This window comes from Melospiza melodia, chromosome 16 (assembly GCF_035770615.1).
Source record: "Melospiza melodia melodia isolate bMelMel2 chromosome 16, bMelMel2.pri, whole genome shotgun sequence".
NCBI lineage: Eukaryota > Metazoa > Chordata > Aves > Passeriformes > Passerellidae > Melospiza > Melospiza melodia.
This window is the reverse complement of record NC_086209.1, coordinates 16,302,292-16,326,542: the sequence shown is the minus strand read 5'-3', so window position 1 is coordinate 16,326,542 and position 24,251 is coordinate 16,302,292. Positions and strand designations below refer to the sequence as shown.

The following is a 24,251-nucleotide window of genomic DNA, read 5'->3' as shown; positions in this document are numbered from 1 at the left end:
TTCTTTGTTCAGGAGATTTCCATCTGGAGGGGAAATGGAGCCCAAAGGAGGGCTGGCACTGATGCACCTGGCAGTACCTGGACCCTGTAAGGACACAGGAGTGAGGGTGTGAGGTTTGTGCTGTCACCAACTCTGGCCATGGCCCTGAGGAGGTGTCTGGCCCCACCTGCCCTGCACTGTCCACCAGGACACACTGGCATTTCCTCCCTTCCCAGACCAAATGTATCCATTCTGAGAAATAAAAGGTTTATTTCTTGAGTGCCATAATATTGATGTAAATCAAGTCCTGGTCCGTCAGGACCCTGGAGCTTTTTGGGTTTCACTGGGGAGTCTCCTCATGACTTGCCCTTTGCCATGGGATCACAGGGATGGGCACCCACAGAATCACTGGATGGATGGGGTCACAGGGATGGGCACCCACAGAATCACTGGATGGATAGGGTCACAGGGATGGGCACCCACAGAATCACTGGATGGATGGGGTCACAGGGATGGGCACCCACAGAATCACTGGATGGATGGGGTCACAGGGATGGGCACCCACAGAATCACTGGATGGATGGGGTCACAGGGATGGGCACCCACAGAATCACTGGATGGATGGGGTCACAGGGATGGGTACCCACAGAATCACTGGATGGATGGGGTCACAGGGATGGGCACCCACAGAATCACTGGATGGATGGGGTTGGAAGGATCTGGAGATCACCCAGTGCAAGGTGGGGTCACCTGGAGCAGGTGGCACAAGAAGTTGTCCGGGTGGGTTTGGGATGTCTCCAGAGACTCCACACCCTCCCAGGGCTCTGCCACCCTCATGGAAGGAAGTTTTTCCTGGTGTTGAGGTGGAACTTCTCGCGTTGTAGTTTATGGGCACTGCCCCTTGCGCTGTCGCTGGGCAGAGCCGGCACCACCCTCTGGGGACATGTACACGGATCGCGGGCTCCCTCCCCGTCTCTGCCCCCAGCTCTCAGGGATGGCTGTACAGGAGCACTCGCAGGGTGCTGCGGGCCGGGCCCGCGGCGCGGGGGCGGTGCGGGCTCCGGGGGCGGTGCGGGGCTCCGGGGCCGCAGCGGGGCCGGCCCTGCGGCCGCCCCGTCCCCTCACGGTGCCGGCGCTCCCGTGCGCGCCCCCCCGGCGGGCGGCGGGGGCGGGCGCCGTCCGGGCCGCGCTGATCGCAGCGCGCCATTGGCCGCTGTCTGCGCGCACGTCACGATCATGATGAGAATTAATGATCGGGGCCGCTGATTTCATTGTGTGACGCCGGGACCGACCCAGCCGAGCCCGGCCGAGCCCGGAGCCCCCGCGCCGGCCCCGCGCTACACGGTAAGCGCGGGGGAGTCCTCCCGGGGGGAGAGCGCGGCGGGGCCCCGAGCGGAGGGGCGCGGCGGGAGGGGAGGAGGAGGAGGAAGATGATGATGGTGATGATGATGATGATGGTGATGATGATGCCGGCGATGCCCCCCCCTTCTCCGGGCCCGGCCGTGGGGGTGGGGGGAGGCCCGCGCGGGCTCGCGCGCGCGGACCCGCCCGGCGCGCGCAGGCGCTGCTGCGCCTCCCGCCCCCCCCGGCGCGGCCCCGAGCGGGGGGGGCAGCGCCGGGCACGCGCCGGGAGCCGCCGCAGGAACTGCGCGTGCGCGCGCAGCCGCTCAGCGCGCGCCAGGGGGGCACCCGCGCGCCTGCGCTGGCTGGGACCGCTCTACGCGTGCGCGCCGGGCCTGGCAGCGGCCCCTCAGCAGCGGGTGCCTCAGGCACAGCCACACCGCGGGCACAGAAACGTGCCAGTGACAGAAACACCGCGGGCACAGGGGCACGGCAGGGACAGAAACACCGCGGGCATAGGGACAGGCAGGGACAGAAACACCGCGGGCACAGGGACATGGCAGGGACAGAAACGCCGCGGGCACACGGCCTGGGAAACACCCCGGCATCCCCAGCACATCGCCCGCTGAAGCAGGCACTCAGTGCCATGTCCAGCCTTGCCTTAAACGCTTCAGGGACGGGGACTCTGCCACCTCCGTGGGCAGACCTTTGCAATGTCTGAGCACTCTTTCTGTGCAGGAATTGTTTATAATGTCGATCCTAAACCTCCCCTGGCACAGCTCCTGCCATTGCTAATTTCCTCATTCCCTGGTGGAATCACAGAATCCCAGAATCACTGAGGTTGGGAAAGAGCTCTGAGATCACCGAGTCCAACCTCTGCCCAATGCCCACCTTGTCACTGAGTGCCACCTCCATCCTTCCTTGAACACCAGGGATGGGTACTCCAAATCTCCCTGGGCAGCCCCTGCCAATGTCTTCCCGCCTGTTCCATGAAGAATTTCTTCCTAATGTCCAACCTAAACCTACCTTGCCAAAACTTAAGACTGTGTTCTCTTGTGTCATGGGTGCCTCAGTCCTTAGTGCCTGGTGTCCCCAGTGGCTCAGTGTGCCTGTGTTGGCTGGGGTGTGGAAGAAGATTAACTTTAAGGTCCCTTCCAACCCAAACGCTTCTGTGATTCCATGATATCGGCCTGCTGTGGTGCCAGGCACAGCCAGTGGTAGTTGGAGAGGGGCCTTGTGCTGCCACGCTTTTGTTCCCCAGGTGTTTGAGGATGAGGAAGAGGAGGATGTGTCCTTGGCTGTGCTGTTCCTGAGGTCTCACCCCTGGAAGTGCCTGTGTGGCATTCACCTGCCTGAGCAGCCCCAGCCCTGTCCCCTGCCCGCTTAGCCCAGGGTTTCTCATTCTGTGGATAACATCACACATAACTCACCTAAACCTGTGCTGTGTCCTCCCAGCTGCAGTCCTGAAGCAGCCCACATGTTCAGAGTAACACTGCATTGTAATGCTTCTTCCCTTTTTTCTGACATAGGTCTCACAAACACATACACACTTTATTTAAAACATGTGGCTAATCCAGCTGCAGTCAGGAGTCTCATTTGCATCAATACAGCAGGATGGGATGCATAAACCTGCAGTGTTGTGGTCATGGGTTATTATGTTATTAAGTTACTGAGGGCTGTCTAATTTGTCCCTAATAAAGGGCTGCATTTTATAGGCAGGGCTGTAATACAATCCTGCAAACGCTGTACTTAGAGGAGAGGGAAGCAATTATGCTGCGAGTCACGGATATTTAAAGGCAGTTTTACAAGCTGGTGTGTACATTACACTCACCCAAGCATCAGCCTCATCCCCTGCCCTGAGAGTGAGTGCTTGTAACTGGTTTGGCCTGTGTAGGAAAGAGGCACCAACCTACAAATTCACATTATTAAAGGTTGTTCCTTGATGTGTGTCCAGTATCTCCACATAGTGTGTAAGCTGGGGGATTGGTTGGTTGATTGTTTTCTTTCCATTTGGGTTGTGCAAAAAATGGTGAGTTTTTGGCAAAGGTGGAAAGTGGATGAGATGGTTTCAGTTCAAGTTTCTAAAGCTGGAGGAATAGTGTCACTACTGCAGTCTTGTTTTATTTATGTCTATAGTAGTTTTCTTACCATAGTTCCAGTTTTGTCTCACATTTATATTGGCACTAAGACTTGTTATTTTTTGCCACTGGAGATCTGTGGAGGGAACAAAAAAAACCCCATACATTTGGAGTGTGCCAATTTTCTTGTACCTCTTACAGATGGAGAGACTAAAAGAGAAATAGTCTTTGTAAGGTGACTTTTTTCCTAGGAAAATGCATTTTTGGAGCTGAAGTTAAAAAAGAAAACTCTCAGAAACCGATTGTTCCCTTTTATCATTCTGTGTTAATCCCTGACAGTTTTAGAATGTGTTGTACCATAAATATTTTTATATTTTAGTTACTTCTTGGTGGCTTGTATTCTTGAGTTAATTGATTTATTTATTATTTATTTGACACCCAAGACTAGTTTCTATTGCTGTTTGAAGTGAGTATAATCATGGGTTTGTTTCCTATTTTTCAAATAATTAGTATTAGCATAAAGATTTACCTTGTAAATGTTTACTTGATTCAGGAATGCAAACATTTAGGGACTTTTGGAGGCTAAGACCATAGTTCTGTACATTGTAGGCAAAAATTATTTTTCCTTCTTATGCTGGTCCTTTATTTTCTCTTTATTTTTTCCCCCAAGATCTCTCAAGTAATTCCAGAACAGCTCAGTAACTCCTGAATTATTTGGTTACATTGTTTTTCTCCATTTCCTTATAGCTGTTCTTTTTTGGTGGCACTCCTTGACACTGAGTTGTTTCCATTAGTTGCTAAAAAGGAATGACCTGGCTTTACCAGGTCTCCCTGGAGAGATTGCTGATTTTGGAATGTTGGATGAAGTAAATGGGTTGGAAGGGCTGGATGTGCGCTGAGTCCCTGTTCCATGAGGCAGAGCACGGCTTCAGGAGCAGCCATGCTGGAGCTCCGCACGATCTCCCCTCTCCACTCATTCCCAGAGAAGGGAGGGAAGGGAAATACTGGGGAGAAGTTGCTCAAGCCACTAAAGAAGGCTGAAAAAGTTCATCTGTAAGAACAACCCCAATGCCATCTGCTGGGGAGCTGGTGACGGTCACAGGGTGTCCATGGAATTGTCCTTGGGACACACTGAAGGCCATGGAGTTCCCTCTTTGTCCTTTTCAGTCACAGCCTGGGATCTCCCCGTGTCCCCAGTGCCTGACAGCACTTGGGCTCCATTTACACCTCCCAAACCACAACACAGCAGAGGGATCTTACAATGAGCAGATTTTTAAATTAGCGTTCAGTTCAGAAAGGCAGTGAGAAAACATCTTTATATTGTTGAGTTCACAGCAGGCTGAGGGGTGAGCCTGTGGGAGCGCAGAGTTACCAGTGATGGCTGGCCTGGGACAAGCAGCAGGAGCAAGGGGAACTTTGGAAACCCTGCTTTTGCAGCTGTCCTGGGTTCTTCTCTGCACTGCCAGAGACACCAACACACTTGGTCAAGGCTGTTTTATTTTATTAGAACAGGCAGATGTTGAATCCTTAAATACAGCTTTGCCACCTCTTTTATTAAAGTGAAAATTCAACTTACGCTCATGGAACTTGTTTGCATAATGCTTTACCTGATTTTTATTAAATTTCACAGAGTTCTTTTCTGTAACAAACTCTCTTTTCAGTGCCAATGTGTTGCCAACCAGCTGGACACCTGGCTTCCCAAAAGCTCACAGGCTTGTTTGCTAAGCTTGGCAAGTCAAGATCAAAATGAAATTATGATAAAAATCCATGTGGATTTCTAACTTGGAGTCTGAGGTTCAAGACAAAGGTGAGAAATCCTGAAGAGACTGGAGTGCTCTGTAGGTGCACAGATTGGGAAAAGGAGTTTATTCCCTTGGAAGTTCCTGAGGTTGTTTTGGATAATAGTCTGTGATGGAGGAGAATGACCTGCTCATTCCTTTCATTCTGATGCCTCAATGCTCAGTTAATTTGGCACTTCGCAAGTTACTTCCTGTGTTAAAGAAAATGTAAGAGCTCATTTCTTGTTCTAATTATGAAAACTGATGCTGAACATGTAATACTTCCCCAAAAAATAATCAGTGTAATCCTTTGATGAACATATCCTGCATTAATTTGTCTCAGAGACAGTAACATTCTGTTCTCACAGCTGTGTGAATACTCAGTGTAGGTGAATTCCCAGGTGCCACAGGCACAGGCAGTGAGCAGAACTTGTTGCCTGTGCAGGTGGGATGTGCAGAGACAATCCAGCTCTTCCTGGATTATTGGGATGGCTCTGGAGTCCGTGGTTTTCCAGGGGAGCTCCCAAACATTTATCAATTGGTTTTTTAAACAGGGTACTGCTTTAGATATTCAGAATCAGCACTTAGGAACTGCTGATAGTGAACTGATTTCCATCTGCATTTACAGGTGACATAATATTAATCAGAGAGCTTGGAACCTGCCAGGGACAGAATATTGCCAGAACCTGCCAGGGACAGAATATTGCTAGATGTCCTTCACACTGGTGTGAAATTGGTGGAAGATGGTACAGAGCTGTCTCTTGACTGAGGGTTTGATATATCCATGACACAAAAAGCTTTAATAAATCTCACCTGCTTGTTTGAAGGTTTAGATGTTGTAATGTGAACTGCAGTTATGACTCAGTTCATAACTCTGTGGTTGGAGGATCCTGTGATCTGTTTATTCAAATCAGTTTCTAATGGTCTCTGCAGGAAACCTTTGAGTTCTGCTTTACTGGATTCAAGGCAGAGGCTACCAAGGAATCTTACCAGGACTTTGGTTGGCAGGTGTAGTTCCTGAGTGATTAAAATGCACTGTAAAAATGAGTTATTAAAGCAGAGCATGACCTCTCCTGAGCTTAGCTAGGCCAAGCCTGTCATGCAATGCTCAAGGGTTTATCTGAAGTTCAAGTGATTTAATCAAAATGCTCCACCCTGTCTTTATCTAAATTACAGATGTCAAAAATAACAGTGAAAGCATTTTAACACAGAAGTGACCTTGGATACAGAAATCCACATAATTAAAAAACATGTCAAGGACCTGACAGGGGTCTTCCCTCGCAGGTCATCAGGTCTGGCTTTAAAAACTCATCTTGCCATTGGAGAGTCTCCAGTGCAGTTGTGAATTGTTTGGAGAGTGTGGTGTGGTGGGCCTGGGTATGGAAATGCTGGAGCTTGGGGGTGACTTCAGCAGGATGTGGACAGATGAAGTTTCAGGACTGTTTCTGATGAGGTCATTTGTGGGAACTGAGCTCCACTAAATAAAACAGGAGCGCTGAAACAGGAGTAGAGTGGAAGCTGGGAGCTGCCAATTGTGCAGGAGGAAAAAGAATCACAAAATTAACTCTTCTGTGTTCTTTCAGAGTGATGTAAATCATTCAGTGGCCTTGTCATTGTGTATCCACATGGGAGATCTGAAGGCAGCTCTCAACATGATAAAGTAGATTATGATGAACTTTATTGATTTGTTAATGGACTAATAATTGTCTCCTCTGTTGCTTGCTATAAATTTCTTTAAGGAGTAGATTATTCAGAGCAAGAGTCTCCTTTGGCCAGCTCTGGCTGTGACTGAATAAATGTTAGGGGGAGGCAGAACTTGGGCAAACCTGACTTGTAATGCAGCTGGTGCTGTGTTTAATAATGCACTGGATTGAGAGGGGGAATAAGAGTTGAGAACTGAGGTAAAAAATGTAATTGAAAAATCCTCTTCTATTTTATCTGTTATTTCAAAGAAATGGCAAATTATACAAATTGGTAATTACTGATTTTTCTATTGCCTGTTGACATAGAGAGGAAAGTAAACTCTGAAGTCAAAGCTCTGGCCTACAAGCATTTTACTCCAAATTCTAGATATCAATCTTTTTCTTTATACAGGCCTGTTGAACTCTTAACATCCATTACCATTACATAGTATAATCATCTTGGAGAATAAAGTGAAAGCAGTTGGATGTCTGCTTATGCTTTTGAGCCCCTGATAATTTTATTTGCTTTATATTAGGAGCAGCTCTTGTGCAAAGATTCAGTAGATCATCCCTCTCCTTTCCATTCAGAATTTTCAAAACTCCTTGGCTACAAAGGGTTCCCTCATCCCCTTTATTTTCCTACTGGATGTTGGCAGATTTCTTCTCCTTTGGTTCATTCTGTATTCTTGTGATTTATGCACTGCATTAAAATAACTTGGGGCTGGTGACGTTTTTGCTTCCCAAGGCACCATGGTGGCTGCAGGCTGTTGCTGGCACTTGCATTGTCTCAGCTGCTGGCCTCCTGTCTGGGACAAAAAAAGGCCCTGCCTTGGAAATCTGTGATGATGAGGCTCTTCTTGTCTGATATCTGCCCAGAGGATTGCACTCTTTGCCTGTGTAGATTGTGTAACAAGAGCATCAAGCTCCAGTTTGCTGTTAGGATTCTGTGTGCTTGATAATGTTGATAATATTGGCAATAATGTTTGCCTTTCCCAAGCCAGGGCATGAATTTTCACACATAACAAAGCAATGTCTGGTTTAATGTGTTCATCAAAGTGCTGCCCTGTCCAGGCCAGCTCCTGTGTCCTCACAGTGAAGCTCAGGGGGACCCAGTGCTGGGAACTGACCTGAGGAGTTGCTGCTGGCCCGGGAGGAACCCAGGCCTCTTGTCCTGGTTGACTTCTGAGCACTGTTGTGTAGAGGTAAAACATTATAAAAGAAAGGCCTTGTAAAATCAGCCCTTGCTATTTCAGCTGAATTAACAACTAGCCTGTTAAGTTCCCATGAGAAAGAATCATAAGAATGGGAATCAGTTTGCATAACAGTCTATTCTTGCAAGAAGGCATCTATGAAAAATAAGAAGCCTGCCCCATGAGAATGCACAAAGAAAAGATGTAAACCTGTGTAAAGAGAGAGCCTTAGCTTGTGCACACACAAGCACCAATGAATTGAGTGGCAAGAAAGTTCTTAACCAATGAGAAAGTTCCTAACCAATTAGAATTAAACACGATAACTTGGAAAACAGGATAAAAATAGGCTGTAACATTAAAGTGGGGTTTTTGCTGCTGGAACTTTGAATACCCATCGTTATTCACCTCTGCTGTTGTTGCCGAGCACCACTTTGGACAGAGCCAAGGAGCAGAAACACATCCCAAGGTCCTGAAGCCAGCATTGGTTATATCCCAGCAAAACAACCCTTACATGTTCTTAAACATCCAGATTTCCAGTCTTCATGGGGTGTCACAGCAGAGAGCCTTTCTCAGCCAGGGACATGGGTGTCCCTCCTCTGTTAAACTGGGGTGTTTGTTAAACTGGGTGGGCAGCACCAGGGATCCCCAAAGCCCCTCCTTGGGAGCTTTCCCCCAAGTTGGTCTTTGGTCCTTGATCCTTGTGACTTTGCAGCTGGAGGTGCCAGTATTGACACAGCAGAAGGACAGGCTCTTGTGGAGTGCAGGAATTGCTGGAGACAGTGGAAACTTTACTCGTGTCCGTCACCTTCATTTTATAGCAGATTGTATCTGGTTTTTGTTGTTAGGGGTGGGAAACCGCCCTGCCAATATTGGAGCTGCTCATGTTTCTCTGTTTTGCCTAATGCCTTTATTTCATTTACATTTTTAAGGGTGAAACTTTCTCTTTCAAACTAGAGCCTCATGGGCTTAGCAATGCCATGTAATACTTATTTATTTGTGCAAAGCAGTCTCTGTTGTTCCAAACATCCAGTTCACTGTTGAGCTTGACACAACTCTGACTGCAAGAGGCTTTCTTGGAAAGTCAGGAAGTGTTGGTAAAAGGTTCTGTAGAGAAAACATGTCAGTCCTGAGTGTTATCACAGGCACAGATGAGAGCTGTGCCTCCTGCTCAGCTCAGTTCCCACCCAGCTTTCAGTGTCTCCTTTTCCTTTCAGATGAATCTGCGCTCTGTGTTTACTGTAGAACAACAAAGGATATTGCAGCGTTACTATGAAAATGGAATGACAAATCAAAGTAAAAATTGCTTTCAGCTCATATTGCAGTGTGCACAAGAAACTAAACTGGATTTCAGCGTGGTCAGGGTAAGTACTGAGGCCTTCCAGATTTGTTAAGCATACACATTTATTGCTTTACAGAAAATATAGAGAGGTCTGGAGTCTCTAACTTTATCCTTGTCGTAGATCAGACTTCAGTGTGTGTGTGTGACATTTATTTATACCCAGAGAGCCTATTTAGAGTTTGTTTTCACTGAAATATCTCCACATGACTGTTGAATTTAGCAGGGGCCTGGATTGCACAACGAGTGATTTTTATTGCCTTTTTTTGGGATTTTCAAAGTTATTATTTTTTAAGTTATTATTTATTAAATTATAGGGTGGCTTGCCCTATAGAAACTTTGTATGATACATTATATCAGAGCAAGGTCATGTTATTAAGAAACTATTTTTAAGCTAAATAAGTTTCTATAAATTAATAATTTTGGGGGAAACAATTGTGGAAATATTTCTTTTGATGCACTCTGTCACACTTGCATTCCACATCACAATCATAAATATTGTGATCCTTTGTGGTTATTCACAGTGGGGACATTCTTTTCCTATAAAACAAGAATGTCCCAGTGCTAACAGGAGCTCTTCCAGAGTCTATGAATTCCACAGAAAGGGAAATAATAATCCCTTTGTGAAACACTAGACAACAAAATGGCTGTTGTCCGAGAGGGAGCAGAAATAGAAATCCTGAGGCATTAGATGGAAAAATAACAAAGGGCAGTGGAGCTCCCAGGAGCTGCTGTGACACTGAGGAGGAGCAAGTGGGGCCAGTCTAGGTTGGTTTTTAGTTGATTTAACAGTGGCACATTGACAATAACAACCCTGCTCCTAAATCCTTACCTGGATTCCCCTCTCTCAGAACTCTGGAAACATTACAAGTTGCTTTCTCAGCTGGAGGTGGTAGAAGCTGTGAAAGTCAGGCAGGGGTTCAGGCTCCTGGGGCAGGCAGGCAGTTGTAACAGGAATCTGGATGCTGATGGTGCAGCCAGGGCTGCTCTGCTATTTTTGTGCTGATTGAGTGTCCTAGAGGAGGCAGCCCAGCTCCCCTCTCCTTGCAGTTCTCTCCATCTTCATGTTTCCCTTCCCTCTCCATTTCCCTTCCTGCAATCAAGGATCATTCCTTGTTTTCTTCCTGAGCCCTGATTTGCAGCACTTCAACTTTTTCTTACTTCAGAATGGAAACAGATCCAGTGTCTGTCCTGCATTTTAGCACGATCTTACCTTTCTCTTCTCTACACCCATCATTTCTGCTTCTCCTAAATGCCCCCTTTTCCCTTTTTTTCTTTTTATCCTATAAAACTCTTGGTCAGTGATGAGTTCTTTGCAAAATGATACTTGAGTTGCAGCTGGCACTTGCAGATAGGATTATAATAGGCACATGAATTCCCTAAGTACAATTGGTCAGGAGAATGGGACTGCAAAGCTGACCAGTAACTGACATTTTACTGCATGTTACAAATTGTGCCTCAAATTAGACATTTTGTAAAATTTGCAAAAAATTAGTAGAGTAGAATAGTGTATGTCAGGGATGGTTTTTTTATGGTTTTTTTCCTGTATGAAATTAGTCACGGTGGTGTCAATTAAATAAATCTTGACACTTCAAGACAGGAGGCATCAGGATTTTTGAGAAGCTGGGGTTTTGGAATTGAGGCTGGGCCTGTCCTGTGTATGAGTTGTGGATCCCAAAGAGGAGAGCCTGGATCTCTACCCTGTATTGTTCAGGCCTGTATTTCCACCCTGTCATGTTCACTGCATAATCAGTACATGATTTACATATTTGTAAACTTACATCTCAACTCGAACACTTAACATGTCATCAGACCTGCTTAAAAATGGAATTGCTAATTTTTTTCTGCCTCTCTGACACCCCGTTTTGTGTTTGTTGGCGTTGCTGTCTCGTTTGCAGACGTGGGTTGGCAACAAGCGGCGGAAGATGAGCAGCAAGATCGCCGTGGAATCTGGGGGCACCCCCCCGAGCACTGCCCCCGCCACTCCCTCCGTGCCCCCGGAGGCAGCCGTGAGAAACGTGGTGAATATTGCTCGATCCCAAAGCCAGCAATCCTCTTGGACCTCTTCTAACAATGATGTGATAGTGACCGGGATCTACAGCCCCGCCGGCTCCTCGGGCCGCCCGGGAGCCGCCAAGCACACGAACGCCGCCGTGGCGGAGCTGCACAAAACCTCCATCCCACGGCTCCCGGGCAAGAGCGACGCGGACTTCCAGCAGCAGCACATCCCTCTGGGACGGCAGGTGCCCCACTGTAAAAACGCTTCCCTCTTGGTAGGGGAAAAGACCATTATTCTATCCAGGCAAACGAGCGTGCTCAATTCCGCAAACTCCATCTACAGTCACACGAAGAAAAGCTACGGCAGCTCCTCGGTTCAGACGGCGGAGCTGGTGTTACCTCAGAAACCCATGATCTGCCACCGGCCCTGCAGGGCCGAGCCCTTGGCGTGCCAGCGCTTGCACAAGGCCGAGCCCGCGGCCCTGGCGCCGCACGTTCCCCCGGGGCCCAGGGCTCACCCCCGGGAGCCGGGCTGCGGCACCCAGAACCTGGAGATCCGCGAGGTGTTCTCGCTGGCCGTCACGGACCAGCCGCAGCGCCTGGTGCCGGGCAGCACGGCACAGAAAGCGGCCTCGCTGGAGGGCAGCTGCCTGTCCATCGCCATGGAGACCGGCGACGTGGAGGACGAGTACGCCCGCGAGGAGGAGCTGGCCTCCATGGGGGCGCAGATCCAGAGCTACTCCCGCTACTGTGAGGGCAGCGGCTCCGGCCGCAGCGGGGACAACCAAAGCGCGGCCGGGCCGGGCCGCAGCGGGGGCTGCGGGGCACAGCTGGGCCCTGCCCGCGACGGGCCCGACAATCTCCTCTACCACAGCAGAGAGTTCCACCTGCCTGCACGGACCTCATTGCACACCGCACCCAGCACGATTTATAACCCTGCCAACGCAGCCAGAAGTACCTTTTCTCCTCATTTTACATCTTCAAGTCAACTGAGGCTGTCACAAAACCAAAATAATTACCAGGTAATCCATCAGTTTCTCTCTGTCTTCAAACCTCAGAGCTGAGGTTGTACATAAATGCTGTTTCAGAGCTGCTGGCACCTTTCTGCAGGCTGTGCTCCTTTTATGCCTTCCAGTGGAGATAATTCCTCCTCAAACCCAGTGCAGGCAGCACTGCAGTGTGGTAGCACTTCTGCCTGTCTAAATGAACCCCTGGTAGCCATATGGTGAAGATCAGTGAGGATTTCATGGATTCCAGGCTAAATTTTGGCTGCAAGAGGGTCATACCCATGAGCTGCTGGTTGTGCTGCCCTGGCTTTCCAGCACATGCCGTGGCCATTCCCTGGGTGTTGTCCTGTGGGCACACATCACACGTGGCACAAGAACACATCACACGTGGCACAGGACGTGGTTTCAGGCTGACATTTGTGCATTTGCTCACCCCATTGATGTCAGCCTAGAATCCTGTACCCCCTGTGCAGGTGGCAGCCTCTGTGTTCTGTCAGGGATTAGGATCCCCTGTGATGGAGTTAACTCAGCTTCCTTTCCCACAGCATCTAATTCAAATAATCAGTTTTACATTCAATCCCTTTATTCCTTTTCCTGTACTAAAATCCCTTTAGTGATACTGAGGGGAAATTAAATGCAGATCATTGAAGAACTAAAAGATGTTTAGGAGAAACTGCAGCACTTGACACATTTTTTTTAGTTTTTGGTATTACAAGGGGAGAGATACTTGCAGGAAACATCCAAATTGGTATTTTTCATGGATTTTTACACCATCTGGCATGACATAGCCTGGAGACACTGAGTTAAAAGTCTTTTAAGGCTGACAGAATGTGATTCTGTGTGTGTCACCTGCATGCACTTGCCTGTTATTGCCTTTTTATTTTCTCCTGAAAATAAACCATGTCGACAGCATATCAGCTTTCCCTGTGCTTTGCTCACCAGGGTAGAGAACGAGACTTTGTGAATCATGGTTTTTTTTAGATTTTTTTAAATTTTCTTTTCCTTTTTTCTGGACTTGTTCCTATCTCATGTGACATTTGAAGGAAAACTTCTAAGTCCAAGTCAGTGCCACTTTTCACCTGAATTATTACTGCTCTGGGTAAAGCAGAGGTTTGATGGACAGAGGGTAAATTCTGGGGAGTAGATGCACGTCAAATGTGCCTTTCTCTCCTTTACTCTCACTCAGTCTCTCAGTGTTTGCTGTTACTTTTATAACTTGGTTATAGAATTCCTGAAATGCTGTTTAGTTTTGCCACCCCAGTTTCACCGGAGAGGAAAAGCTGTAAATGTGCAGATCAGTCCAGTAAAGGGTTGGTGAAAGTGCTTACAATTGAGTTAAAGGCATTTTATAAAGTTTCAGGAAGGGAAATCCATTACTGATGCCTCCATCAGCTGTGTGCTCACGGTGCTTTATTTCACTCTTGAAAAAGCATCAGAGAGATTGATTTCATCTATTTTAATTTTTTTTAAGTGAAATTAAGAATAACTTTTTTGTGGGTTTTATGGGTAGGAACTGAGTCTTTTTGAAGAGCTAGAACAGTTCATGGTAGATGATATTTTACCTGCTTGTGTGGTGTTTTATGGATCGGAATAAGATCTCTGGAATTTTGTTTTGGGGTATTTTTTACTTCCCCCTGTTGTAACAACACACCTGGTTTTCTGATAAGTGAGGAATTCATCTGTACCCCAGCTGAGCTCCATGCCTGTCTGACACCCTGCTCTTTGGATTTGGAGTGTGGATGGAGGGAGCTTCTGTCATACCCCTTGTCATTCCAGAGTTTTAAACCTTGGGAAAGCTGAGCAGGAAGCTGTTAATGCCCTTATTGCTGTGAGCTCACACCCTGTGAGCCCCTGAGGTGACACTTCTGGGAATTAGAGACTTCCTAAGGTGCTTGAATCCTTTTAGGCTTGTACAGGATGACATTTCATTTTTTGTAGCCAGTTTATGTTAATTTAGTGCCCATGTTTAGCTAATTTATCCATCAGCACAGAGATGAAAATCCTTAAACTTGGGGAAATCTTCTTGAGTTTAAAAATAGATTAAACCTGAGCTAAATGATTATTGGAGTAGTTGAACATCCAAGCAGATGCTTTTTCAAAGTCAGGACTATGTGATTCATGTTTTGATGAAGCAATTACTGTCATATATTGGTGGGGTATCTAATTAGCAATTAGTTATAGCTTCCTTACTGGTTCAATTAATCAAATTCATGTTAGTGTAACTTAAGACTAAATTTAATTAAGTGATCAATTTTAATGCCTGAGCAGTTTCAGTAAACAAATTCTTCAGCCTACTTGCTTGTCTGTTTGACTTTGAGTGTGTTGGAGTGCAGAGGTTCCTGTGCTGTCCTCCAGGCTGAGGTGGGAGTTAGTCTTGCTTTCTTCCCCCCACCCTAAGGGACAGGAACACTGTTGAGAATCTGTATTTTGATTTACTCTGTTCCCAAGCCCAGCCCTTGACAAGGGCAGCTCAGAGCAGTGCTGTGCATGCTGTACTCCAGGGAGTTCTCTTGAGATGAGCTTGGCTGGGTTTGGCCCTGTCCCTGTCAGAACTGAGTGCATTTGTCTTCCCAGCAACCCTTAAAGCTCTGCCAGGTAGATGTTGCTTTATTCCCATAGAAAATCACTTTTTTTTTTTTTTTTGTAGCCCCCTTTAAATGAGTGAAAAGGAGCTGCCTGGGTGATTCCTCAGGGTGCCTTTGCAGGGGATTCTGTGGTGTGAAGCTGTTGGTGGAATCCAGGGTTACAATAGACAAAGTGTGTGCAGTGCAGAAATTAATATTTTAGGCTCAAACCCTAATGGTCCTTGAGAGGGGAGGGTGCTCCTTTCATCCCCCTCCACCCTCCTTGTGCTGTCAGGAGAAAGTGTTTGACTTTGGGGGACCTCCAAGTGCTTCCAGCTAAAGGCTTAAAGAATAAAAGTGTTTTATGTACTTGTAGAGCAGCCACCTGTAGCAGGGCTGCTGTGCTTGTTGTGCTCATGCTGCAGGAGCCATCAGTGAGGAACTCTGCAAGTACAGAAACTCTCAGAGCACTTTGGGCCAGTCAGGAGTGCACAGGTTTTTTCCTCACAGGTGATTGATCTCTCCAGAGCTGTGTTTAGTCTCTCAAGCATTGCTTGTCTGCAGCAGAAGATGAACATGGAATCTTAAATAAGCCTAAAATATTCCAGGCTATGACACCCCTCAGATGGTTAGGGAAAACACTGAGATTTTTATTTAATGAAGTCTGACCTCTGGGAATGATGGAGAAGCAGCAGGAATGGAAGCAGTTCTCCTTTGCCTTCACACCCCTTCTCCTTCCTTCTCCATCCTGAAATCCCTGTAATTTCTGCTGGTACTCAGATCTTTAACATGAGACATTGAACAGCTCAGTGACAAACACGAGAGCATTTTTTCTGGAAGTTGAAGTGAAGCAATTGGAAAAGATGTGAGGGCAGCTCAGTCCTCAGCCCTTGCCTGACTCCAGTCTGCTCATCCTGCCAGATGGAAAGGGAAACTGCTGTTGTGAAATAAAAGTTTTGGGGTACCAAAAGTACAGGAACACCCCAGTTGTCACTGTGCTATCTTGCCCTCACCCAAAGAAACAATGTTTTATTCTTGGCAGTAAAGGTGAGTGGGACTTTGGTTTTCAGTCTTAACCTGTTTACAGACATTGGTGTCAGAATTGAATGCACAGTGCTGAAGTCTCAGTATTGGCTCTCACATCAACCTAAGCTGCTCTTGTTTTCTGTTCTGTTTCCTCCTTCCCCTCTGCAGATTTCAGGAAACCTTACTGTGCCTTGGATTACAGGTTGTTCCAGAAAGAGAGCAGTAAGTACATTTCCATTTAAGTATCTAATGCATCAAGTGAAGCAATGAAAAGTTGATAAAAATGCATTGTGGAAAATGTTAGTTCTATTTACCTTGGGTGGGTTTTTTTCCTTTTTCCTTTGATACAAACATTATCTGCAGGTGCAGTGTTTCAGTTGAGGTGAAGATGATGTCTGTGTTTAAAAGCAGGTCAAGGTTGTAGCTCAGTGTGAGGTGATGCCCAGGTAGGAATCATGCTCTTAGCTCAAACAACATCTGAATTGATCAGGACTGAGTGGTTGGAGCTCACATGTGTTTTTTATATTGAAAGTGAAGTGGTTGTTAATTGAAGTAACTGAATGCTTAGGAGAGTAACTCCCTCTGCAGCTTCTCTGCACATGCACAGAATTAGTCAGTGCTGGCTGTAGGAACTTGATCAAGTCTAATTTTATCCACATAAATGTCATTTCACAGTAGCAGAATCAGCCAGTTTGGTGTCCTCAATTCACAGGCAACTCCAAACCATAACACAAGGTATGAAACAGCTTTTGTCAGGGAAAAAAAAACCCAAAACCCTGCCCAACTCTTTAGTTAGTCTTCAGCATTTGCAGCTTGTCTTTGAATAGGTGTCAGTTCTGCCTCCTCAGCAGCAAAGCCAGCCTCAGGTGGGATGGTACAGCCAGGCTCTCCAGGGCTGCTCTGCCACCCCAGCTCTGTCACAAGCAGCAGCTGGGGAAGAGTCTGCCATGGAAACCAAACTCCTCAGTCTGTGGAGCTGGCAGTGTCCTGGCAGTGCCCTGGCAGTGCCCTGGCAGTGTCCTGGCAGTGCCCTGGCAATGTCCTGGCAGTGCCCTGGCAGTGTCCTGGCAGTGCCCTGGCAGTGTCCTGGCAGAGTCCTGGCAGAGTCCTGGCAGAGTCCTGGCAATGCCCTGGCAATGCTCTGGCAGAGTCCTGGCAGAGTCCTGGCAGTGCCCTGGCAGTGTCCTGGCAGTGTCCTGGCAATGCTCTGGCAGAGTCCTGGCAGTGCCCTGGCAGTGTCCTGGCAGTGCCCTGGCAATGCTCTGGCAGTGCCCTGGCAGTGTCCTGGCAGTGTCCTGGCAGTGTCCTGGCAGTGCCCTGGCAATGCCCTGGCAGTGTCCTGGCAGTGTCCTGGCAGTGCCCTGGCAATGCCCAGGCAGTGTCCTGGCAATATCCTGGCAGTGCCCTGGCAGTGTCCTGGCAGTGCCCTGGCAATGCCCAGGCAGTGTCCTGGCAATGTCCTGGCAGTGCCCTGGCAGTGTCCTGGCAGTGCCCTGGCAATGCCCAGGCAGTGTCCTGGCAATATCCTGGCAGTGCCCTGGCAATGCCCTGGCAGTGCCCTGGCAGTGTCCTGGCAGTGTCCTGGCAGTGTCCTGGCAGTGCCCTGGCAATGCCCTGGCAGTGTCCTGGCAGTGCCCTGGCAGTGTCCTGGCAGTGCCCTGGCAATGCCCTGGCAGTGCCCTGGCAGTGCCCTGGCAGTGTCCTGGCAATGTCCTGGCAGTGTCCTGGCAGTGCCCTGGCAGTGTCCTGGCAGTGCCCTGGCAATGCCCTGGCAGTGCCCTGGCAGTGCCCTGGCTGTGTCTGCTCTGTTGGAGATGAGGTCCAGGCAATGGAAGAGCCTTTCCTTGCTTTCTCCTGCTGTATCAGAACTTTTTCCTTTATTATTTTCAGTTCTTTAGTCCTCAAAAAGTGAGTGTGGCAGTGTTTCTGTGTAAGTAGGAATCTGAGGACCATCAGTTAATGGTGTTTTCTCTCAGACGTTTTCTAGGTCTCAGCTGAAGCACTTCCCATTTCTGCAGGGTTTGGTACAATGACTTCTTTTTGTACAGAGAGCACTTTATAAGAGCATCTCCCAGAGGAACTGGTACTTTTGTACAAATCCTGTTGTGCTCAATCCATCTTCCTTCTTTCCTAAGTGCTAATTCTCTTGAGGAGGCTTTTTAAAATGCAGCTCTTTTGTGGAAGGCTCATTCCCTCTATCACTTAATGGCCTTTCAGAGCATCTCACCAAGGAGCTGGGGAGTGTCCTGGGTAGAGTTTCACAGCTAAATGGGGAGGTTTTAGCCAATACCCAGTTGTAAGGTTATCCAGGTGGGGTGTGTGACCTGGCAGGTACAAATTCTGCTGCTGAGGTTGTTTTTAGAGTTCAGTGCTGCTCTGGGGTCAGGTGTGTGCCAGAGCCAGCTCAGATTTGGCAGTGGGAGCTCAGGGCTGGGACTGGGGTGATTTTGGCCCCTGCCTGCAGCACGGGGGGGTTGTTGGGCATTGTGGTCATGCTGGGTACCTGACCCCAGCAGTAGAAGGCATTTCTGGAGTAAATTTAAACATTCAAGGATGTGGAGGGGCCTGTTCATTAATCATAGAGTCCCTGAGCTTTGAAAATACCTTTAAGATCATTGAGTCAGCCCAGCATCAGCATGATCACCACTAAACTGTGTCCCCAAGGGCCACATCCACACTTCCAGGGATGGTGATTCCACCCCTGCCCTGGGCAACCTGTTCCAATGCTTTACAACCTTTTCAGTGATAAAATATTTCCTAATATCCAATATTTCCTGATTCTCCCCTGGCCCAGCCTGAGGCCTTTCCCTCTCCTCCTGTCCCTGTCCCCTGGGAGCAGAGCCTCCCCCGGCTGTCCCCTCCTGTCAGGAGCTGTGCAGAGCCACAAGGTCCCTCCTGAGCCTCCTTTTCTCCAGGCTGAGCCCCTTCCCAGCTCCCTCAGCTGCTCCTGGTGCTCCAGACCCTTCCCAGCTCCCTCAGCTGCTCCTGGTGCTCCAGACCCTTCCCAGCTCCATTCCCTTCTCTGTCCCCATCCTCTCAATGTCTTCCCTGCAGTGAGAGACCATTAAGGATGGTAATTAGAGAATTCTTTTTCCTTAAACCTTTACTCATTTGTCTCTTTAATCAATAAAATGCATAAAACCCTTTGGTTAATCCAATCTGTTTGACAACATCTCTGTCCAGATTTGTGGCTGCACTTTCCCAGCCTGAGTGCAGATTCAGCCTCCTTCAGGGGGCAAGTGGAGGACTTGGCACTCTGAAACTGCTGTGTACACACAGGGGTGAGACAAGCAAAGGAGAAGAAGCTCCTGCTTCCTAGAAACTTTGATTTCAACTGTGAAATTCTTCTGAATAAAGAGTGTGAGGGAACAGAAATAGAATGGATGGAGTTGTAGAAGTGCCATTATGGCAATTACTGCCATTCAAACAGGAAAAGGGCTAATCTGTATTTTGGTTAAAATGGAGAAGATTGTCTTTTAGATGCTCTGAATTTTTAATCTTCTGCCTTGATGTTTTGTTTCCCTTGCCCTGTCCTTCAACTGTATCAGGAGAGAAATAAAAGCTGTGCAGTTCTGCAGAAACTCTTGTGTGCTCAGCTCTGCTGTGGGATGATGTAATCCTGATTGTTAATGAATATTAGTCTAGAAATATCACCCTGTCAGTAACTCATGAGAGTGTCTTTGGAATGCCAGAGTTCTGTGTCCTGGTGCATGTGCAGTGGCCTTTATGAATGCATTGATTTTTGGTTTATCACAGGGTGGTGGAAGGATAACAAGGATTCAAAAATAGCACTGAAGGTACCAGTTAAGGAGAACTAAAAGGGAGAAAATATCTTCACTTCTGTTCTTAGGTCTTGAGTGTACTGATTGTGCTTCAGTTCTGTGTCAGCTGGGGTCTGAGCAGGATGGGTTTTGTTTGGGGTATATTTAAAGGAGAACATTTATCACACAGGTGCTGGCTCTGGGTAAGCTGGGCTATAGTGGTGAAGCTCCATTTTGGGGGAGAGAGGGGGAGCTTGTCTGCCCTGAGCTTCACTTTGGGGTGTCTGGGCTCTCAGGCTGTTGTATCTGGGGACAGGAGAATACTGAAATGGGTGGAGAGTGCTAGATTTGGATTTTTGTGTCGTTGTTTGCACATTGGCTATTTGAATAAACTGTCACAGGAGTGCAGGCACACTTTGGACAGGTGGAGGGGCTGAGGTGTGACAGCTGCCCCAGCTGTTCTGGGCATGGGAGCACAGCTGGATTTTTGGGGCAGACACATCAGAACAACCCTAAAGAAAGCTCCTCCTTGGCCTGGGGTGTGCAGGGCTCAGGAGAACCAATGTGAGCTGAGAGCAAACACCTCAGAGCAGCTTCAGAGAGCCCTGGCAGGGATTCATTAAACTCCTGCAGTCAGGGCACCTCAGGGTGATTTGTGGCACTGGGCTGAGAGCCTGCAGGCAAGGAATGCATCCTGCCTGAACTGCAGAACTGTCTGGTCCAGTGGGAGGAATACATTGATAGATAGGGCTCAGAGTGTCATTTCTTTGCAAGACTGTTCATTGCATTGATATCTCTTTTTGGTTTTTTAAAATCTTTTTAGTTGAGTTTGATTTAGAAACAGATATTAACAGAATATCTGTAATTTTGGCTGCATGCTGAAGCAGTTACAGCTTTTCTCACAATGGGATGCTATGAAATATTTATCACCTCTGCTTCCATCAGAGCAAACTTCATGCTTACCCAGCCAGTGGGGAGGGATGCAGAAAGTCTCTGCTGCAGGAACCTGGCAGTGTGTGAGCAGGAGGAGTGGAAGGCTGCCCTCAGACACCTCCGTGCCTGAGTTTGTGCAGCTGTGTGAGCAGCAGTGTCCAGCCTGAGCTCAGCATGGCTGTCACTGACAGGGGGCAGCTTTGTGGCACTGGTGAAACCTGAAGCTGAAACCTCAGGATGAAGGAATGTGTAATCTGGAACAGCTTTAATGAGGTTAAATATCTGGGTGTGTTAAGGGAAAATGCAGGCCTTCAGAATTTATATGTGGGAAATCAAGAAATGATAAACTGAAAAGCAAGAATGATATTGAATAGCATGGATGGGAAAGGAGAAATGTAGTGGAATGATTCAGAAATCACTGTCAATACATGCAAATAAGATCTTGAGATGGGAATTGATAATCTCTGAAGAAAACAGGTATTAATAAATGTCAGGGTTCAGAGAGCTCCATGCTGGTGTCACTGGGAAAGGTGAATAAGGCAAAATGAGACTGTGCTTGTACAGATGAATCTGGGATTTGTTCATACCTTGAATACTTTGAGTGCTTCTGATCTTCCCATTCTCCGAAAATATAACAGAGAAGCAGTGACAGGGATCAAAGGCATGGCAAATTTGTTTGTGAGAGGTTTGTTTGCTAAAAATAACCATTACCTCAGCCCAATTCATCAGCAAGTATCAGAACTGAATGTTGATTTCATATGATTTCACTGCAATTGAAATGAACAGCACACACAGTGCTCAGCTGCAGCATAAATGCAAGTTATGTATAAAACCTCAAGTTCTTCCATTTTTTAGCATGTCTTTGATTAATAATCTGAAATTTGTGGGTAGCTTTGTGCACGTGGCCTGAAACATTTTCAAGTGCTGCGTGAGAGCCGCTGTGGAAGCGCAGGCTCTGAGCAGAGGCAGGATGAGGACACTCCACTGTGTGCAATTATTCACCCCAATTACAGACACCGGATTTGCACCACAGAAATTGCTGCTCTGTGGGGGATGAGGGGCTGGCAAGGAGCCAGGAATGTCTCTGATAAACTGGGTCATCTCCTCCAAGGATGGTGGTGTTCCACTTGGGAGGTCGGGGATAAGCCGGGTTTAACCCTGCACGGCACAGCTGCTGATTCAATTTGCTTTTCCTTGGGAAGGCATAGGCTGGATCCTGCTGGACAAAGCCTCTGCTGCTTCCTAAACTGTGGCCAACAGAAGTGGGAAATGTAAAGGATTCAGCCAACAGCCAGCACTGTCAAAGCCAAGCCTTGAATTAGCAAGCTGGCTATCTGAAGAGAGGAAATGAGAATTGTATTCAGAGCTTAATGACGTAAAAAACAAGAACTGAGTTACTGGCTTGCCTTCACCTCTAAGTATTGTCATAAATATGAAGCTTTCCAACATTATCTTCTGATATTTTCTCCTATAATGATGAATATTATGATATTTGTAGGGCTCTGAGGTTTTGCTCTTGGTCCCTCATTTCCTCTGATGGTATTAAGCATGGGAAGGTTATTAACTAAAATGATGGAAGCTTAGTTACATGCACAATGTAGAAATTCTATCCTTTATTTTCTGACAAAAGTCATTATGTAATTTTTAAGCAGTTTATAATGCAGGAGTCAAACTTGGGCATGATCCATGTCAAGGGATGATCCTGTAATTGAAGGTAGTTTGTGATTTCCCTAAGGAAGTGCTGATAAGGCCCATGGCACAGCGTGTTACAGAAGGCAGCTAATCTGGAGCTGAGATTTGGCCATGCTCAAGTGTCATTTACATCTGCTGAGCTTAGGAGTGACACTGATCTCATGATGCTGGTGCAGCTATTGAGAGCAGGGTGTGTAAATGATGATCCTTCAGCATCTCTGAGGTCCCACAGAGCTGCTGCTCACTTGGCAGAGCACTGGGGCTCTTCAGTGCTGGCCTTGGGAGAACAAAATGGCTAAAATGAGACAGAGACTCCAAAGCAGAAAATATAAATTACATTAACATCATTATACAGCAGTTATGAGGTGAAAACCATTGAATAGTGATGAGGTGGTGGAACTACAGCCAGGAAAAGCTCTGAGTGCCTGGTGGACACTCAATTAATTCGGGATTCATCAAAGTTGGAAAAGGCCTCCAAGGTCAGCAAGTGCAACCAGATCACATTTGAATTTATCTGGTGCTTCTTTTTACTGGGATTAGTTTAGGAAGAGAAAAGTTTGATGCACCTATTTTGGGTTCATACATTGAGGAGACTCAAGTGCTTCTAACATTTTGAGAAATAGTAATTTTTAAGAGAGGAAAATTGCAACAATTACAATATTCTGAAGATTAACAAAAGCTAGAACTGGGAACCGTACAAGATTGTCAAATGATCCCAGTTCTGTAAAATTACTTTTTATTCCACTTGAAATTATTTCTTTCTAACTTTTAACGGTGTTTAAATGAGCAAACCCAGAATTCAGCTATTGAAATGATGAACACAATTCAGCTACTGAAATAATGACACGTGTGGCACATGGGCTCAAGTTACCAGTGCAGACTTTGTGGTTGATTTTCTGTCCTCTGAATAGCAGGAAAAGTGAACAGCATGGGTTGGTGCAATGAAACTGTAGATTTTAGATAAAATTCTGTATAAAAAGCTTTTGTTAAAGCTTGGAAGCTCTACCAGAGAAATACTTTCTGTGCTCACACCAGTTCAAATAGTGGTAAGATGTTTAGGAATTCCTTTTCAGTGTTACTCCTTTTATCACTGATCCACTATCACATGTTTTGATAAACGCAGACAAAGAGTTTGGGAAGCCGCAGATAAACAGTGGAACCAATTTAAACTCAAGCTCACCACATAAACATTAAAGTATTCCCTTTAGGAAGTCAGAATCCTTTGAATTATGCATGTGTTGTAGTTTGCAGTAAGATAAAAGAACTTTTAGGGGGGAGGGTGAGAAACTTGAAAAGCCTTTAAGGAGTAATTTGCATAAATTGGGTGGAGAGAGTAAACAGCACAAGGGGGAAAAAAGTTATTTTCAGTAAGGCCTTACAGAATGAGATAAAACAAATTACCAAAGAAATCAGGTGGAGTTGAAACAAAGCTGAAGTGCCTCAAACTTTGTGTTAATGCTGCCACTGCCTTTACAGCAAATCCCAGGGAACTCTGAAGTGCCCTGGATAAAAAAAAAGAAATCAAAAAAATCCTAAATTCTTAAGGGAGACTTAAAAGAGAAGAAGAGCTGTGGAGACAGTGGAACGTGTGTGTAACTGTGTGGGAGACCTGTGGACATGAATGCTCAGATGAGCAGATTTTTTTTCAATCTAACAGTATTTTTTTTATCTTGCAGTTACAGGACCGCACACAATTTAGTGACCGAGACTTAGCTACCCTAAAGAAATACTGGGACAATGGCATGACCAGCCTGGGCTCAGTCTGCAGAGAGAAAATTGAAGCTGTGGCTGCAGAATTAAATGTTGACTGTGAAATAGTTCGGGTAAGAAATCCAGAGTCTTCCCTTATCTTGTCGCAGGAGCAAAAATAGGACAGATGAAAGGCT

General features: G+C 46.9%; 1 protein-coding gene across 4 annotated transcripts in view; it reads left to right on the top strand.

The window, feature by feature from the left end:
• Positions 1–1,222: 1,222 nt before the first annotated feature.
• The window catches only part of HDX (highly divergent homeobox), a 40,148-nt gene continuing 17,119 nt past the window's right edge, over positions 1,223–24,251 (top strand). For 3 of the 4 annotated variants that reach the window (XR_010029772.1, XR_010029771.1, XM_063170813.1), the window contains exons 1-6: positions 1,223–1,323; positions 5,060–5,205; positions 9,263–9,409; positions 11,283–12,404; positions 16,148–16,201; positions 24,042–24,188. Coding sequence is in view for 2 of the 4 variants with exons in the window: in XM_063170813.1 (XP_063026883.1) it covers positions 9,263–9,409; positions 11,283–12,404; positions 16,148–16,201; positions 24,042–24,188 (1,470 nt within the window). In the remaining 2 variants the exon portion in view is untranslated. The remainder of the gene's footprint in view (positions 1,324–5,059; positions 5,206–9,262; positions 9,410–11,282; positions 12,405–16,147; positions 16,202–24,041; positions 24,189–24,251) is intronic. The other variant, XM_063170814.1, reaches the window with a different exon arrangement.